The 19,247-nt window shown below is 43.0% G+C and overlaps 1 protein-coding gene across 6 annotated transcripts in view; it reads left to right on the forward strand.

Annotated features, from left to right (window-relative positions):
* sgcg (sarcoglycan, gamma) overlaps positions 1 to 19,247 on the forward strand; it is a 596,108-nt gene that overhangs the window by 299,555 nt on the left and 277,306 nt on the right. For 3 of the 6 annotated variants that reach the window (XM_073043720.1, XM_073043719.1, XM_073043718.1), the window contains one exon: positions 10,544 to 10,738. In XM_073043720.1, coding sequence (XP_072899821.1) covers positions 10,547 to 10,738 — 192 coding nt within the window. In that variant the 5' untranslated portion in view covers positions 10,544 to 10,546. The remainder of the gene's footprint in view (positions 1 to 10,543; positions 10,739 to 19,247) is intronic. The other 3 variants (XM_073043716.1, XM_073043715.1, XM_073043717.1) reach the window with 1 other exon arrangement.

The raw sequence follows: 19,247 nt of genomic DNA on the forward strand, positions 1-19,247 counted from the left end.
CTGTTGGACATTGTTAACGTGGAATGCTGGAAGTCCGATTCACTGGTTTATTGGTGAACAACAGGGGTGGGTGGACAGCAGGAGAGCCGTGTGGTTGTATGAGGACTAGGCCGCAAGCCACAGTGTTGCCTGTTTCCAGCGGCCCAGCAGAGAGCCACTGGAGCCAGTGCACTCTACCAGAGGTGGGATGGTGAAGTGTTCAAGCTAGCGTCAGTGCCGCCCCCAGTGTTGGCCCAGTGGAAGACGAGCTGTATTGTGTTTGACTGCTCACTGTTGCATCATTCATGGTCTCAGGGTCTTGGACTATATATTTTTTCTGTGACTGTATTTTGCTGATATCTTATATGTGCTAGATGTGTGAAGCGTGGGACTGTTGGTACTCGGTTTCACACCTTGGCCCCAGAGTTACGCTGTCTCATTTGGCTGTATTCATAGGTATTCACATAAGGTTGAATGACAATTAAACCTGACAATTAAATCTGTTTTTCCAGAATATGCATCAATATCACAATCTTAAACAATAAAGGATAGCCAGTTAGCCAAACCGCACCACCAAGAATAGTGTAGAAATGTAGCAATATAAAACCATAAATAATTAAATAATAATAAGTTAATCATGCCAAGTGGAAATTAGTCCAGGACCAGCCTATTGGCTCAGGGTGTCTGACACTCCGAGGGAGAAGTTGTAAAGTTTGATGGCCGCAGGCAGGAATGACTTCCTATGATGCTCAGAGTTACATCTCAGTGGAATGAGTCACTGGCTGAATGTACTCCTGTGCCTAACCAGTACGTTGTGGAGTGGATGGGAGACATTGTCCAAGATGGCATGCAACTTGGACAGCATCCTCTTTTCAGACACCACCATCAGAGAGTCCAGTTCCACCCCCACAACATCACTGGCCTTACGAATGAGTTTGTTGGTTCTGATGGTGTCTGCTACCCTCAGCCTGCTGCCCCAGCACACAACAGCAAACATGATAGCACTGGCCACCACAGACTCTTAGAACATCCTCAGCATCGTCCGGCAGATGTTCAAGGACCTCAGTCTCCTCAGGAAATAGAGACGGCTCTGATTCTTCTTGTAGACAGCCTCAGTGTTCTTTGAACAGTCCAGTTTATTGTCAATTCGTATCCCCAGGTATTTGTAATCCTCCACCATGTCCACACTGACCCCTTGGATGGAAACAGGGGTCACCGGTGCCTTAGCCCTCCTCAGGTCCACCACCAGCTCCTTAGTCTTTTTCACATTAAGCTGCAGATGATTCTGCTCACACCATGTGATGAAGTTTCCCACAGTAGCCCTGTACTCAGCCTCATCTCCCTTGCTGATGCATCCAACTATGGCAGAGTCATCAGAAAACTTCTGAAGATGACAAGACTCTGTGCAGTAGTTGAAGTCCGAGGTGTAGATGGTGAAGAGAAAGGGAGACAGGACAGTCCCCTGTGGAGCCCCAGTGCTGCTGACCATTCTGTCTGACACACAGTGTTGCAAGCGCACGTACTGTGGTCTGCCAGTCAGGTAATCAATAATCCATGACAACAGGGAAGCATCCACCTGCATCACTGTCAGCTTCTCACCCAGCAGAGCAGGGCGGATGATGTTGAACGAACTGGAGAAGTCAAAAAACATGACCCTCACAGTGCTCGCCGGCTTGTCCAGGTGGGCGTAGACACGGTTCAGTAGGTAGATGATGGCATCCTCAACTCCTAGTCGGGGCTGATAGGCGAACTGGAGGGGGTCTAAGTGTGGCCTAACCATAGGCCGGAGCTGCTCTATAACAAGTCTGTCCAGGGACTTCATGATGTGGGAGGTCAATGCCACCAGTCTGTAGTCATTGGAGCCACTGGGGCGCGGTGTCTTCGGTACAGGGACGAGGCAGGACGTCTTCCACAGCATAAGAACCCTCTGGAGACTCAGGGTCAGGTTGAAGATATGGTGAAGTACTCCATATAGCTGGGGAGCACAGGCTTTGAGCACCCTGGGGCTGACACCATCCGGGCCTGCAGCCTTGCTTGGGTGGAGACATTTCAGCCGTCTTCTCGCCTGTTCAGCTGTGAAGCCCACCATGGTGGTTTCAGGTGAGGGTTAATAAAAATGCTTCATTAAATGAGAGAGAAAAGAGGGAAAAGAGGGCAGAGGGGAGAGAGGGGGGAGGGGAGGGGAGAGAGAATGAATCCCAATGGAATTGTTACAATCAAAAGCTCAGAGTTTTTCATAGCTGAGTATTTATTATTTACATTTGTCTGAAAGATAAAGATAAGCTGAAGTTTCTTCATAACTAGGACAACCATTTTGGGCTGCATACACAGCAGAGGGCAATACAAGTGGAGAGAATTGTCATGGACATCAGATGTTCCTGATTTTGTTTTACTTCCAGAAAAGAAAACACACTGACCTTCAAGCTCAGTGTTCCAGTCAATGCTCTCATCAAGAAAAACTTTATGACGAAAGCAGGGACATTGTGTTACAACTTTATCAAACAACGCTTAGGCCACAGCTGGAGCATTATGTTAGTACTCGTCACCACGTATTGTATAGGGAGGATGTGTTTGTACTGGAGGGCGTAGGACAAATTTACCAGGATGCTACCTGGATTGGAGACATCAGATGTCAGGAGAGACTGGGTATTCTGATTTGTTTTCCCTGGAACGGAGAGAGTGAGAAGTGATCTAATAAAGGCACACAAAAGATAGATAAGATTGGTAGTAAAAGTCTTTATCTCAAGGCAGGATTGTTTGAAACAAAAGGATATTGGTATAAGGTGAGAAGTAGGAAGAATAGAGAGCAATTGAGAGGGAATAATTTCACAAAGAGTGGTGGCAATTTGGAAAGTTCTGTCTGAGGAGGTGGTAGGGGCAGAAACTAGACAAATATTTAAAGTTGCCAAGGTATAGAAGATGACAACCAAGGGCAGGCAGACAGGATTAACTCAGATAAATTCAGTGGTTAGTGAGGTCATGGTAGGCAAAGGGATCATTTTCTGTGCAATGAAATTATGCAAATTATTGTGCAGACTGACAGTCACCAAGTCTTAGAGAAATACAGCATGGAGGAAGGCCCTATCTGTGATGAGAGGCCTAGGCAAGGATGGTAAGGACGCAAGTATTTAAAACTAGAATCGAGACACGATTTCAAGACTGAGATGAGAACAGGGTTCTTGACTAAATGCTAGACAGGATCCTGGTGAGACCAGACGAGAATCCAAATGAGACAGAAACCCGAAGCGCAATCACAGACTGAACCAAAGTTGAGCTGGCGACTGAGTTCAGGCTCTCTTTAAAAATCCAAACCTTGGCACTAAAATGTGGCCATCAATTAGCAGAGTGGGCCAGAATCTTTAAAGGGACTGTGCCAGCTATCCATACTTAGGAGAATCAGGGCATCTAAACCCTAGAGGCTAGCGGGGTGGAGTGCATACCGTAACACAATGATCCACACAGACCTAAGTGCCTTCAGTCCCATTTGCTCATATTTGACCCAGAAACCTTTAAATTTCATTCTTTTACCCAACTTTACTATTTCCTCCACATACCCATCACAGCCTGTGTGAAAAACTTCCCTCTCAGGTCCCCTTTGAATCTTTCCCCTCTCACCTTAAACCTATCCCATCTACTTTCAGAATTCATTAACCCTGGAAAATAATGAAGATTATCCATAATATCACATTGTGATCATTCAAACTATGCCCCTCATAATTTTATAAACCTCTGTAATGTCACATATTAGTCTCCTTCACTCCAGGGAAAACAATCCCGGCCAAACCCATCTCATCTTATTGCTCAAGCCCTCCAGTCCTGGCACAATCCTGGCGAATCCTTTCACCACTCTCTCTAGCTTATTGACATCTTTCCTATAGTATGGCCACCATCTGCATACAATATTCCAGGTACACTCTCACCAATGCCAGCCCTAATAAGAAGTCCCAACTCAATGCCCCATCCAATGATTGCAAGCGCGGCTGTCTTATCTATCTGTGTTTTCCAATCCCAGGTAGCTATTATTAACCCAGGGCATTGGTTTTGTTACAGCCCAGATATAAATCAATTGTGATGAGGCATCCCACTACCACACGCTCTTTTAGAAAGTGGACTCCTGAAGCTGAACAGGCCCTGAGAGACTGCTTCGGTACTACTAACTGGGATGTACTGCAAGGGGGGCTCTGTGGGGGCGTTGGGGAGGTCACTGAAAGCAGAACGGACTATATTAACTTTTGTGTGGATGCCGTTGTTCCTGTTAGAACTGTTCGCTGCTATCCCAATAATAAGCCCTGGATCACTAGTCACATCAAAGGCCTCCTAAACCAGAAGAAGAGGGCCTTTAAAGATGGTGATCGATTGGAGCTTAAAAGAGTTCAGAAGGAACTCAGAGTACAGATAAGGGGGGCAAAGGAGCAGTATAGGAGGAAGCTAGAACAAAAGCTGCAGAAAAAAAGCATGAAGGAGGTGTGGGATGGGATGAAGATCATCACCAGATGCGGTGCAAAGCGGGGGGCAAACATAAGTGGAGATGTGGAGAAAGCGAACCAGCTGAATAACTTCTTCAATAGGTTCGATAGCACAATCTCATCCTCACCGCAGAACTCCACACCAGGCTTGTCTTTCTACTCGTCCTCCCTCTTACTTCCCTCACAGGAAAATAGCCACTCACAGGAGACCTTGCCCACGCCCGGGATTACGGCTGCACAGGTGAAAGGTCAACTGAGGAAGATCTGTACCAGCAAGGCGGCTGGACCGGATGGAGTATCCCCACGATTATTGAGGGCCTGTGCGACTGAGCTGGGAGAACCCCTACAGCGCATCTTCAACATGAGCCTGGAGCAGAGAAGAGTACCCAGACAGTGGAAAACGTCCTGTATTGTCCCGGTACCGAAGAAACCACAACCAAAGGAGTTGAATGACTTCAGACCTGTTGCCTTGACGTCGCACGTGATGAAGACCATGGAGCGGCTGATAATACAGAATCTGAGGACACAAACCAGGCACGCCCGGGATCCTCTTCAGTTTGCGTATCAGGAGAAGGTGGGAGTGGAGGATGCTATCACGTATTTGCTGCACAAATCCCTCTCTCACCTGGATGGGGTCAGTGGTGCTGTGAGGATTACATTCCTGGACTTCTCTAGTGCCTTTAACACCATCCAGCCCAGGATCTTAAGGCACAAACTAACAGAGATGTGAGTAGACTCTCACATGGTGGCTTGGATAGTGGACTACTTGACAGATAGACCTCAGTATGTGCAGTTGGGAGACTGTAGGTCTGACACGGTGGTCAGCAGCACAGGAGCGCCGCAGGGGACCGTGCTCTCTCCGGTCCTGTTCACCCTGTACACATCAGACTTCCAATATAACTCGGAGTCCTGCCATGTGCAGAAGTTCGCTGATGACACGGCCATAATGGGGTGTGTCAGGAATGGACAGGAGGAAGAGTATAGGAAACTGATACAGGACTTTGTGATATGGTGCAACTCAAACTACCTGCGTCTCAATATCACCAAGACCAAGGAGATGGTGGTGAACTTTAGGAGATCTAGGCCTCATATGGAGCCAGTGATCATTAATGGAGAATGTGTGGAGCAGGTTAAGAGCTACAAGTATCTGGGAGTACAGTTAGACGAGAAGCTAGACTGGACTGCCAACACAGATGCCTTGTGCAGGAAGGCACAGAGTCGACTGTACTTCCTTAGAAGGTTGGCGTCATTCAATGTTTGTAGTGAGATGCTGAAGATGTTCTATAGGTCAGTTGTGGAGAGCGCCCTCTTCTTTGTGGTGGCGTGTTGGGGAGGCAGCATTAAGAAGAGGGATGCATCACGTCTTAATAAGCTGGTAAGGAAGGCGGGCTCTATCGTGGGCACAGAACTGGAGAGTATGACATCGGTAGCAGAGCGAAGGGCGCTGAGTAGGCTACGGTCAATCATGGAAAACCCTGAACATCCTCTGCATAGCACCATCCAGAGACAGAGAAGCAGCTTCAGCGGCAGGTTGCTATCGATGCAATGCTCCTCAGACAGGATGAAGAGATCATTACTCCCCAATGCCATTCGGCTTTACAATTCAACTGCCAGGGGTAAGATATGTTAAAGTGCCGGGGTTAGGACTGAGCTTAAGTTACCATTCAATGTATTTTAGTAAACTATTTAAGAACTTTTTAAAAGCTATTTATTAATGCTTTTTGAGAGGGTGATTTTAGATGCATATCATATTATACTGATTTAAGTATTGTATGTAATTAGTTTTGCTGCAATAAGTGTATGGGACATTGGAAAAAATGTTGAATTTCCCCATGGGGATGAATAAAGTATCTATCTATCTATCTATTTGTATGCTTAAGTCTCTTTTTTCCTAAAGCACCCCCTTTCATTCACTGAGTATGTCTCACCCTGGTTTAACTTCTAAAAGCACGTCACTTTCCTCTTCTCTGAGTTAAATTCCATCTGTCATTCACTGGCCCACTTTCACAGATGAGTTAGATCCTGTTGTAACATCAGACAACCGTCTTCATTGTCCTCTACACCACCAAGTTTACTGTCATCTGACAACTTCCTAATCATAAAATATATGACAAACAATAGTAGAGCCAGCTGTGGCACACCACTGGTCACAAGTCTCTAATCTAAAAAAGTATTCCTCCAATATAACCCTGTTTTCTTCCTCCTTGCCAGTTCTGAATTCAGTTAGCTTGCTCATCCTGGATCCCATTTGATCTAACTTTCCAGACACTGTCCAGCATGCTGGACTTTGTCAAAGGTCTTGCTAAAATCTATGTAGGCAATGTCAATTGTCCTGCCCTCATTAATCCCCTTGATTACATCTTCAAAAAACTCAGTCAAACTTGTGAAACACTATTCCCTATGTACCATGCCATGCTGGCTATCTATAATCAAGTCTTTGCCTTTCCAAATGTATATAGATCCTGTCTCTCAGGATCTCCTTCAGAAACTCGCTTACCACTGATGTTAGGCTCATTGATCTGTAGTTCCCTGGCTTGTCCTTGGAGACCTTCTTCAATAAAGGCATAACGTTAGCCACTGTCCAGCCTTTTGACAACTCACTCTTGGCTAAGATGATACAAATATCTCTGCTGGTATCTGTGCAACTTCTTTCCTTGCATCCAACAAAATCCCCAGTCCTGGGGATTAATCCACATTTATGAACTTTATGAGCACTGGAACCTCGTCTTTTGTAAGGCCAATACATCTCAGGAGATTACTGTTTTATTTCCTGGATTCCCTAGCTTCCATGACCTCCTTCACAGTAAACACAGATGACAATATTCATTTAACACCTCACTCATTTCCTGTGGCTCCACACATTGATGTCCACACTGATCCTTAAGAGATCCATTCTCTTTCTCGTTACCTCTTAACCCTTAAAATGCTTGTAGAACCTCTTAGGATTCTCCTTTCTGCTCTGAATGGTCAACACCTGCTCCTAATTCATAGGTTCTTTTTTTTTTGTTTTGTAGTTGTGATTTTGCTTTTACTGCAGATATGCAACCAATATCTGAATTCAATTAGGTATGAAGAAAATACTTCCGACAGGTCCAGTCTCAGTTTTATTTTAGAAAAGGACAAAAAGAAAACTAAAGTTGAGCCAAATTTTCACCTCACAATGAAATGGATAAGGGATTTGGCTGAGGTTCAAACAGGTCTATTTGCTTACCTTTACTCACAGTGCAGAGGAAAAGAATGCATCAACCAATTTGTACCAGATCCTTCTGTGGATTTGACTCTTTTGTTATTTAATTACTGAACATCTAATTAACATGAGCAAATGGGAAACAGAACAATTAAATCAGTAGGTTGTTGCTTTGTTGGAACCTTATCATCTGCTCCACAAACAAGCAATGAAACCGGAAAATACACATAAAAATTGTAATCTGATTCATACTTTTCATTTTATTTAGGGACACACCACAGTTTCAGGCACTTCTGACACCTTGAATGTGCACTGCCCGATTACACCTACGTGACTAATTAACCTATTAACAGGTACATCTTTACAATGAGGAAGGAAACTGGAGCACCAGATGGAAACCCATGTCGTCACAGGCAGAACATACAATCTCCTTACAGACAGCGGTGGGAATTGAATGCAGGTTGTGGGTGCTGTAATAGTGTTAATTTGGAGGAGATGCATTTGGGTTTGGACTGAGAATCTCGAGTCCATGTGTCAGAAAAACAAAGAGGACAAGCACAGAAGTCAGGTGCAAGGCACCACCTCTCGAAGTACACATCGGCCCAGTGACCTCCTGTGGCTACCTCCTGCTACTCCTGTGGCGACCTCCTGCTACTCCTGTGGCGACCTCCTGCTACTCCTGTGGCTACCTCCTGCTACACCGGCCCAGCGACCTCCTGCTACTCCTGTGGCTACCTCCTGCTACACCGGCCCAGCGACCTCCTGCTACTCCTGTGGCTACCTCCTGCTACTCCTGTGCCGACCTCCTGCTACTCCTGTGGCTACCTCCTGCTACTCCTGTGGCGACCTCCTGCTACTCCTGTGGCTACCTCCTGCTACTCCTGTGGCTACCTCCTGCTACTCCTGTGGCTACCTCCTGCTACACCGGCCCAGCGACCTCCTGCTACTCCTGTGGCTACCTCCTGCTACACCGGCCCAGCGACCTCCTGCTACTCCTGTGGCGACCTCCTGCTACTCCTGTGGCTACCTCCTGCTACACCGGCCCAGCGACCTCCTGCTACTCCTGTGGCGACCTCCTGCTACTCCTGTGGCTACCTCCTGCTACTCCTGTGGCGACCTCCTGCTACTCCTGTGGCTACCTCCTGCTACTCCTGTGGCGACCTCCTGCTACTCCTGTGGCTACCTCCTGCTACTCCTGTGGCTACCTCCTGCTACACCGGCCCAGCGACCTCCTGCTACTCCTGTGGCTACCTCCTGCTACTCCTGTGGCTACCTCCTGCTACACCGGCCCAGCGACCTCCTGCTACTCCTGTGGCGACCTCCTGCTACTCCTGTGGTGACCTCCTGCTACTCCTGTGGCTACCTCCTGCTACACCGGCCCAGCTACCTCCTGCTACTCCTGTGGCGACCTCCTGCTACTCCTGTGGCTACCTCCTGCTACACCGGCCCAGCGACCTCCTGCTACTCCTGTGGCTACCTCCTGCTACTCCTGTGGCTACCTCCTGCTACTCCTGTGGCTACCTCCTGCTACTCCTGTGGCAGAGTGTGAAAGTCACACAATGGCCTCATCAGCCACTGTGGAACACACAGCAGTAGAGTGGAGCTGACTCTTCCTCAGCCGCAAGGGGCTGCTTCGAAGAGATAAGATAATTCTGCTCTGTACTATAAATGATGGGAATCACAATTTCCCTGCAGGCTTCGTATTGTTCCCACTTAGAGATGTATAATGGAAGATGTAGAATGAACCACTTGTTACTCATTTTCCTCAATTTCCTTTGATTCTTCCCTTGAAGAAGATTAGCAAACGTGAAATCTTGTTTATGTGTTCTAATTGTGGTCTTTCTTGTTAAAAATGTACATAATTTCTGTTTAATTTGTTTATCTTGTGAATGCTGCTTATCTGATGCCAGTGTTGCTGCTGTAAGAAAGTTTCTCATTGCCCCTGTGCTTGCACGTACATGTTGAAAACGACAATACATTTGATTTTGACTTTTATCTGGAGTCTCATTAACATCAATTCTACTTATTTGAAACTGAAGTCTTTGGAGAAAAAGGGAAAAATTTGCAATGAGACTGCAATTATGGAGAAGTGTGAGAAAGAGCAAATCTTGATGGTGTAGAATCAGTTGCTTTACTAGCTAAGAGTTCTGCCATAACAAACGTTGGAGCTGCAAAGAGGGAAACAGAGGAATTAACTGAGGAGAGACAACACATGCTTGATAGACAAAATATGACAATTAAGTTATTTAACAAATTGGAATAATTCAGTTGCAAGGATGATGAAATATAATCAGGCTTGTCAAATCAGATGGCTGAGCATAGTAAACCATTATTTCCCTGTGGAGAGCCAGAGCTATAAAGAGAGCTCACTCAGAACTCTGCTTTCATTCAATTAAGTTCTCGGGCAGCAAATCTTGTGAAAGTAGCAGAGTGGGGAATAAAAATTGCTGCTTTGTGGATGGGAGATCCACTGACATTCATCTGGCCTGTGTGCCATTCCAGAATCTCCCAGCTTCATGACACTTGATTAGTTTCTGCATCGGAAAGCTTTAAAACAGATGTTGCTTGTCGTTGGTGTTCATAAACAGACTGTGTCAATAAAATTGTAATTTTCATTCCTAGCTCGAAGTATTTATTAATGGTGTGCCCTGAGAATACTTTGATGAATTATGCTCTTTTCTTTTTGATGGTCACCTGTGATTGATTTCTCCTCTGGAAGAATTTAGTTTAAAATCTCTTAAAGCTGATGGATCTGTCTGCTTTAACCTTTTTTAACAGATCAGAACTTGGATATACAACATTTTGAATCTTGCAGATAACCCCATGTAGATATTTAGCAGGGTTTGTTGAGAATTAACTCCTTTTGTTTGATTATGGCACGTCGCTAATTTACCTTTTCTCCCCCTCCCAGCAGATGGTACGGGAACAATACCTGACAACACAAGGCAATAGCCTACAAAGGCCAGAGAACCAATATGTCTACAAGATTGGGATCTATGGCTGGAGGAAGCGCTGCCTTTATTTATTTGTGCTGCTGCTTCTCGTTATCCTGGTGGTGAATTTTGCATTAACGATCTGGATTCTCAAAGTGATGTGGTTTTCCACAGTAAGTGCCATCAGTTGATTTTTTTAACATGCATTTTGAAATGTACTTTGTGGTGTAGATATTTGGAGAGGTTTAATCTTCTTCTGTTTACATTGTATTTCACTCCACCTTTCTCATACATCTAAATCTTCTTGTCTTTTATTTATTGCCTTGTACTTTATAATTTTTCTGCCTTCTGTTCAGCTTGATTGTAGCTGATGGCTTCCCATTTTCACAACTGATTAGATGAATAAATTGTCTGCTTGATGTACAAGGATGACTGCAAATGTCAGATGTTCAGAATTGTAAGCACCTTCTCCATGACTACTGCTACTTACTGCTGCTTTAAACTCATCAGCTTTGTATTTATCCATCCCCCTAGTGCATTTCTTCAAAAACATATGCAGTGTGTATGATATATAGAACACAGGCTATAATAATAAAAATGATCAGGGGTTAAGGAGATTAATATTGAATGCTAGGGTTAGATCTGCATTGTAATAATTGGTGTCATGTTAAAAAAAACATTCACAAGATTTTCAGGATAGTTTCTATATGTGGAATAATAAATAATAAATTACTTACAGTCTTGTTATTCCAACTGTCCTGTGCTTTAACATTGCCAAGATTTTTGGCCCAAACAGATGCTGATTAAAGATTAGCTTTGTGTGTCACTTGTACAATGAAACATACAGTGAGATGCATCATTTCCATCAATGACCAGCACACTCCGAGGATATGCTGGGGTCAGCCTCCTCGTGTCATCTTGCTCCTGGCGCCAACATCGCATGCCCACAATTTACCGTACGTCTTTGGAATGTGGGAGGCAACTGGAGCATCAGAGGAAATCTACGCAGCCATGGGGGGAACTTACATACTCCTTAGAGACAACGATGGGAATTGAACCCCAATCGCGGATCGCTGGCACTGTAAACCGTTGTGCTAACCTCCTATGCTTGTGATGACAAGACTCAACTATTGACTCCTTTCGATAAGCGTTTCTGTTTGAAATATTAGATTCAAAGGAATGTAATTCTTTGAGGACAGTGTCTCAACCATGTGGAGTTGTGATAATTGTCCTCAGTGCTGCAGCAGTCCTCTAGAAAATGATACCTACTTGATCATCGTTGTTTTCTATGCAGAACTAAAATAAACAAGTTTAGTAACTAGAGAGAAAACAATAAACCAACTAAAATAGCTTCATATAAGTTTGGAAGGAAATCAGAGGTGTGGCTTGAATCCCTGTCATCCAACACTTTAGAATGAATATTTCTACAACTCAATTCACTGCAGTTTTTATGTTCTCTCTTTTGACCTGATATAAACATGTTCATTATGTCATGCAATTACAAGTGTATGGATTTGTAACATGGTCTTTTGTAGCCTTGTGCTGTTTATATTTTTCCATTTATGACCTCTATTGGTACCAATGTTGTGCCCAGTTAAATAAATTGAGTCTGAAAGGGATGTGTTTTTTCTTTGAATACTATTACGTACCATTCCCCTCATCTCTGTCAGCCCCTCAGTACTAAACAAGAATCAAAACCGGGGCTTCTGTGCCTCCTTCTGCAACTGGATCCTTGACTTCCCCATTGGGAGACCACTGTCAGTGTATGTCAGCAATACATAATATCTCCTCCTCACTGATAATCAACACAGGCACACCTCAAGTATACAAACCTAGTTCACTGCTCTACTCTCTCTGTACAGCTCCATTTATAAATCCATCAATGACAACACTGTTGTTGGCAGAATCTCAGGAGGCAACATGGAGTAAATAGATCAGCTGGTTGAGTGGTGTCACTACAGCGACCTTGCATTCAATGTCAGTGAGACCAAGGAATAGATCATGGACTTCAGGAAGGAGAAGAAGGAATAACATGCACCAATCATCGTTGAGGGGTCAGCAGTAGAAAGGGTGAGCAGCTTCATGTTTCTGGGCATCAACATCTCAGGGGATCTATCTTGGGCCCAACTTATTGATGCAATCATGAAAAGGCATGGCGCTGGTTATGCGTCATTCGGAGTGTGAGGAGATCTGGTACGTCACCAACGATTCCAGCAAATTTCTACCAATGTGCCATTCTGATTGGTTGCATCAACATGTGGTACAGAGGCACAATGTGCAGGATGAAAAGAGACTGCAGAGGGTTATAAACTCCACCGGCTCCATCATGGGCACAAGGTTCTCCACCATCGAGGATGTCTTCAAAAGGTGGTGCCACAAGAAGACAGCACCCATCATTAGGGACCCTCACCATTGAGGACATGTCCACTTCTCATTACTAGCATCAGAGAAGAGGTACAGGATCCTGAAGATGCACGTAAACGTTTAAGGAACAGCGTCTTCCCCTCCCCCCACATTCAGATTTCTGAACCGATTTTAAAAACTATCTCGCTATTGTTCTTTTGCACAATTTATTTATTTGAATATTTTATTGTAATGTAGTAATTTTCTTTATTTATTGCACTGTACTGTTGCCAGAAAACAGCAAATTTCACAACATATGCCAGTGATAATAAACCTGATTCCAATTCTGATATGATCTTAGTGCAGTCTAGCCAAAGTTTTATACAAACTTTTATATGATTTTCTGACTCTTCTACTCTGTGCCCATAGCAATGAAGGCAGTTATATCGTGAAACTAAAAGACCATAATACATGGGAGCAGAATTAGGCCATCTGGCCAATTGAGTCTTCTCTGCCATTCCATCTTGGCCGATTTATTATCCCTCTCAAACCCATCCTCCTGTCCTTTGCCCGTAACCATTGATGACCTGATTAATTAAGAACCTATCAATCTCCACCTCAAATATACCCAATAACTAGGCCTGCACAGCTGTCTGTCACAATGGAATCCACAGATTCACCACCTACTGCTCAGAAATTTTTCCCCATCTCTGTCCCTCTATTCTGAGGTTGTGCCTCTGGCACTAGACTCCCCAACTATAGAAAATATCCTCTCCACATCCACTATATCTAGACCTTTCAATATTTGATAGGTTTCAGTGAAATGGCTCCATCATTCTTCTAAACTCCAGTGGGTACAGGCCAAAGCTAGCAAATGCTCCTCATATGTTAACCATTTTGTTCCTGAAATCATTCTCGTTAACCTCCTCTGGACTGACTCCAATGCCAGCACATGTTTCCTTAGATAAGATGCCCAAAACTACTCTGAATACTCCAAGTGTGGTCTGACCAATGCCTTATAAATCCTCATTATTACATCCTTGCTTTAGCATTCTAGTCCTCTCAAAATGAATGCAAACATTACATTTGTCTTCCTTACCACCAACTCAACTTGCAAGTTAACCCTTAGGGAATCCTGCATGAGGGATCCCAAGACCCTTTTCACCTCTGATTTTTGAATTTTTTCCCCATTTAGAAAACCAACTACACCTCCTTCTACCAAAGTGTATGACCATGCAATTCTCTACATTATATTCCATCTGCCACTTCTTTGCCTATTCTCCCAATCTGTCTAAGTCCTTGTGAAAATACCTTGCACAACTACCTGCCTCTTTACTAAACTTTGTATCGTCCGCAAACTTGACTGCAAAACCGTTAGTTCCTGCATCCAAATCATTGATATATAATGTGAAAAGATGCGGTCACCAACACCAACCCCTGCTACACATCTCTGGTCATCAGCAGCCAACCATAAAAGGCCCCTTTCCTCTGCCTCTTTGCCTCCTCCCAGTCAGCCAATGTTCTACCCATGCTCATATCTTTGCTGTAATACCATTGCCTTTTATCATGTTAAGTAGTCTCACGGGTAGCCTTCTGAAAATCCAAATAAGCAACATCCATTGAGTCTCCTTTGTCCTTTGTCTATCCTGCCTGTTATTTCGTGAAAGAATTCCAACAAATTTGGCAGGCAAGATTTTCCTGTAAGGAAACCATGCTGACTTTGGTCTAGCTTGTCATGTGTTCTGAGTGCATCGAAACCTCAACCTTAGTAATAGACTCCAGCATCTTTTCAACCACTGATGGCAAGCTAACTGGTCTATAATTTCCTTTCTTCTACCTCCCTTCCTTCTTAAAGAGTGGAGTGATATTTGTAATTTTCCAGTCCACTGGAACCATTCCAGAACCTTGTGATCCTTGAAAGATCATTACGAATGCCTCCATAATCCCTTCAGCCACCTCCTTTAGAACCCTGGGGTGAGGTCCATCTGATCCAGATGATTGACCTAACTTCAGACCTTACAGCTTCCAAAGCATCCGTATTCAAATTTACTGATGACACCACTGTCGCTGGCTGAATCAAAAACAGTGACGAATCAACATATGCATGGGAGATTGAAAACCTGGTGAGTGGAGCCACAACAACAACCTTTTACTTAAAGTCAACAAGACCAAGCAACTGATTATTGACCAGGATTAGGAAATTGGAGATCCATGGGCCAGTCCTTATCGGGGGGTCATAACTGGAGAGAGCCATCAACCTTTATTTCCTTGGTGGTTATCATTTCAGAGGTTGTGTCCTGGGCCCAGCACGTGGTACAATTATGAAGAAAGCACAGCAGCACCTTTACTTCCTTAGAAGTTTGCAAAGATTCAGCATGACATCTAAAACTTTAACAAACTTCTATAGATATGTGGTGGAGAATATATTGACTGGCTGCACCACAGCCTGGTGTGGAAACACCAATACACTTGAACAGAAATAATTACAAAAAGTATTGTACTGTATATGGCCCAGTCCATCACGGTAAAGCCCTCCTCAAAACTAAGCACATCCACACGGAGCGTTGTCGCAGGAAAGCTGCATCTATAATTAGGGACCCCCACCCCCCAGGTCATGCTCTCTTCTCACTGTTGCTACCAGGAGGAAGGTACAGTAGCCTCAGGTCTCACACCACCCAGTTCAGGAACAGTTATTATGCTGTTCAACCAGAGGGCATAACTTCACTCAGCTTTACTTGTCCCATCACTGAACTGCTCCACAGCCAATGGACTCACTTTCAAGGACTCATCATTTCACTTTTTCAATATTTATTGCTAGTTTACTATTATTATTGTTTTTACTTTCTTTTGTATTTGCACAATTTGTTGTCTTTTGAACACTGGTTGTCCACCCTGTCAGTGCAGTCTTTCATCGACTCTGTTATGGTTATTAGTTTTATTAAGTACGCTTGCAGAAAATGAATCTCAGGGCTGTACTGTATATGGTGTTATTTCTGTACTTTGATAATAAATTTAGTTTGAACTTTGACCTTCTGCTTAGAAATAGTAATTATTCTCATTCTGACCCCTGACTCTCTCCATTTCTGGCATTCTGCTCATACCTTCTACAGTAAAGACTGACACAAAATACTTATTAAGTTTGTCCACCATTTCTTTGTCCCCATTACAACCCCTCTAGCATTGTTTTCCAGCGATCCAATATCCAGTCTTGTCTATCTTTTATACTATATATCTGAAAATATTTTTTGTATCTCTATTATATTATTGGTTAAGTTACTTTCATATTTCATCTTTTCTCTCTTTATGGCTTTTTAGTTACTTTTTTTGGGCTTTAAAAGCTTCCCATGAATTTTTACTATATTATTTGCCCTCTTCTTCTGCTTTTCTGCTGTCTTTGACTTCCTTTGTCAGCCATGATTGCCTCACCCTCCCTTTAGAATGCTTCTTCATCTTTGGGATATATCTTCCCTGTGCCTTCTGAATTGCTTCCAGGAACTCCAGACATTTCTGTTCTGCTGTCATCCTTGTTTGTGTCCCCTTTCAATCAATTTTGCCAGCTCCTCTCATGCCTTTATGCCACTGTAATCCTGATACATCCAGTGTGAGCTCCTTTTTCTCAAGCTGCAGACTGTATTCTATCATATTATCATCAATATATCCCAAGGGTTTCTTTACTTTAAGCTCCCTAATCAAATCTGGGTCATTACATAACATCCAAGCCAGAATTGCCATTCTCCAAGTGGGCTAAACCACAAGCTGCCCTAAAAAGCCATCTTGTAGGGATCCTACAAATTCCTTCTCTTGGGATCCAGCACCAACCTGATTTTCTCCATCTACCTCCATATTGAAATCCCCTATAGCTATCACAAAATTGTCCTTTTTACATGCTTTTTCTAGATCTCATTGTAATTTGAAGGCCACATCCTGGCCACTGTTTGGAGGTTTGTATATATCTCCCATCAGGCTCTTTTTACCCTTACAGTTTCTTAACTCTACCCTTAAGGGGAAACTTTTTTTTTTACCATTTTATCTACTTATGTTTCCACTTTCAAGGAGGTATGGACTTGAAGATCCTTCTAGACATCAATGAAGTTAAGGGTCCTGCCATTAACTGTATACTTACATTTGTTCTCCCAAGTGCAACACCTCAAACTTGCTCCATCTGTTATTTTTCCTCCCGGTTCTACTGTATCCTTTGATGACCTTCTTCACTCTCTGCAACTTCACCAAATTTTTGTATCATCTACAAACTTACTGACCAACCTATCCACATTTTTGGATAGTCATATATCATAAACAATGGAAGTTCCAACACTGATTTGTGTGTGAAATTTCTCTGTCAGTAATCCAACACCACTTCAACACGTAATGCCTTAATTGTCAGCAAGCGTATTGAATATAGATTATATTTTGTTCCTTGTTAGTGGGAGTAGTGATGCCTGGAAAGCAGTTGGGAGTCTGAAAGTTCAGTTGCTTGCAGTTGCTTAATTAGGCCTTGAGCCATGAAAGTGTGTGAAATATTTGCCAAGATACTAGATTGCTTTAATTGAAGCAAGATTTGTGTTAAGATGCATCTTCCAGAAAACACATAGGAGTCCAGGCAGAGTACCAAGAATAGAAGCCACTGCATACAATCCCAGCATGCCACCTTTAACTGATTAATACTCACTTGAATTCCCAGAAATCTAAGGCTTGTTTTACATTATCTCTTCATGTGGAACTGGGGAACAAATAAACCATATTATTGCAGAATACCAAAGTTCTCATAATCATCCACTATAATGTGAATAGATGAGCTTTGGAAACCAGTGGGGAGCATCCCACAGAAATGGTTTATGTAACTTTGTGGTGAAAATTGGGGGAATGCATAAAAATTAATGGCAAGTATCTAGTGAGTAGTAAATCCAAGTACTTTTAACAAGTATTTTGGGAATTACTGCTTCATTGTGCTGAATATAGTTTGAAAGCTGACTTTAAGTTGAATCCATACAATTACCGCTCTTATGTGCCAACTCTTCCCTTGACCTGATGTGAAATTTCAGTATAGTTATTTATTTAACAAGTCTGTGTGTGTTAATATATTTATATATATGTATGTGTAATATGTATTTTAAATATAATGTTTTATATATATATAAAACAAATCATGAAGGCTTGCTAAGCTATTTCACAGTTGGTAGCAATGATCTTGCCCACTTGATTTCTCTTTAGCCTGTGGTGAGATTTACTCAGTCTTCTGATACCCCAATGCATTTATTAATATTCATTTTCTGGGTCTGTCAACTGGTAAATATAAATATAAACCACCTTTTTTGATCATTTTGAAAGAAATGTCAGTTGCTAGAGGAGAAAAAAATCCATTCCCATCAAGCAAATAGGGAATATTTACTAGTTGAAACCTACAGTAGATCTGACCATAGCTGAGTAAAGCATTGGTTCACAGTCTCAGAGTTTCCCTCCACATGAGCTACCTACTGTACTCTATTAACTCTCCTGATTACTCCCAAGTATTTTATTACTGCCACATATATATTACCCATGTTCCCATTTTAAGCTTGTTTCTCCTTTTCCTTCAAGGTTTGTAAAGAGGGACACTTTGATTATCTGACTCAGATGATTTCTTTATACTTATTTCTGTCATGGCAACACTGTCTGATGTCACCTGTGACTCCCCTGTGGCTTTGAACGCTGGAGATTGGTTCAGTAAAACCAGTGGGTGGAGGGCATCTCTACTTCAGAAGAGTAAGTCAGTTTGTAGAAGGGCATTGTGGAGCTGGGTGAGGAGAAATTATTCAAGGGTTTGAATGAGTTTGAGGGGAAAGTGGAAGAGAATATAGAGGGGACAGTGGTGTGGATGGCAAGAATGTTAGGCAAGAACAAGCAGGGCAAACAATTCTCCTTATGTTGAAGACAGGAGTGTACTGTGAAGAATGGCTTCTCACTAATAAATTATTTTGGAATGCTGTTTTTTCAACATCTGTTATCACGGTGATGTTACATGGTTTTCTACAATTCTCTGAAGTACATTCTGGATCTCAGCTATCACAGATCTCAGTAGGCTTGGCTACAGGCAGGATCTTGGTAATTAGTCAATTCTTGAAATCTTAATAGATTTTTTTTACCCTTAAAATCCAGTAATATTAAAATTGGAACAATTTTGTAATGTAATTTTGCAGAATATTGTAGATATCTGGCAAGTTGCTCATTAATTTTCAGATTAGCAATAAAGAAACAACTCCATTGCCAGTGAGTCCGGTACTATCCCAGTAAATCTGAACTGCACCTGTTTCTCAGGGCCGGTCACATTGTCTTTTCCAGGTGGAGAGGGCATCATATAAC

Source organism: Hemitrygon akajei, chromosome 4, assembly GCF_048418815.1.
Source record: "Hemitrygon akajei chromosome 4, sHemAka1.3, whole genome shotgun sequence".
Lineage (NCBI taxonomy): Eukaryota > Metazoa > Chordata > Chondrichthyes > Myliobatiformes > Dasyatidae > Hemitrygon > Hemitrygon akajei.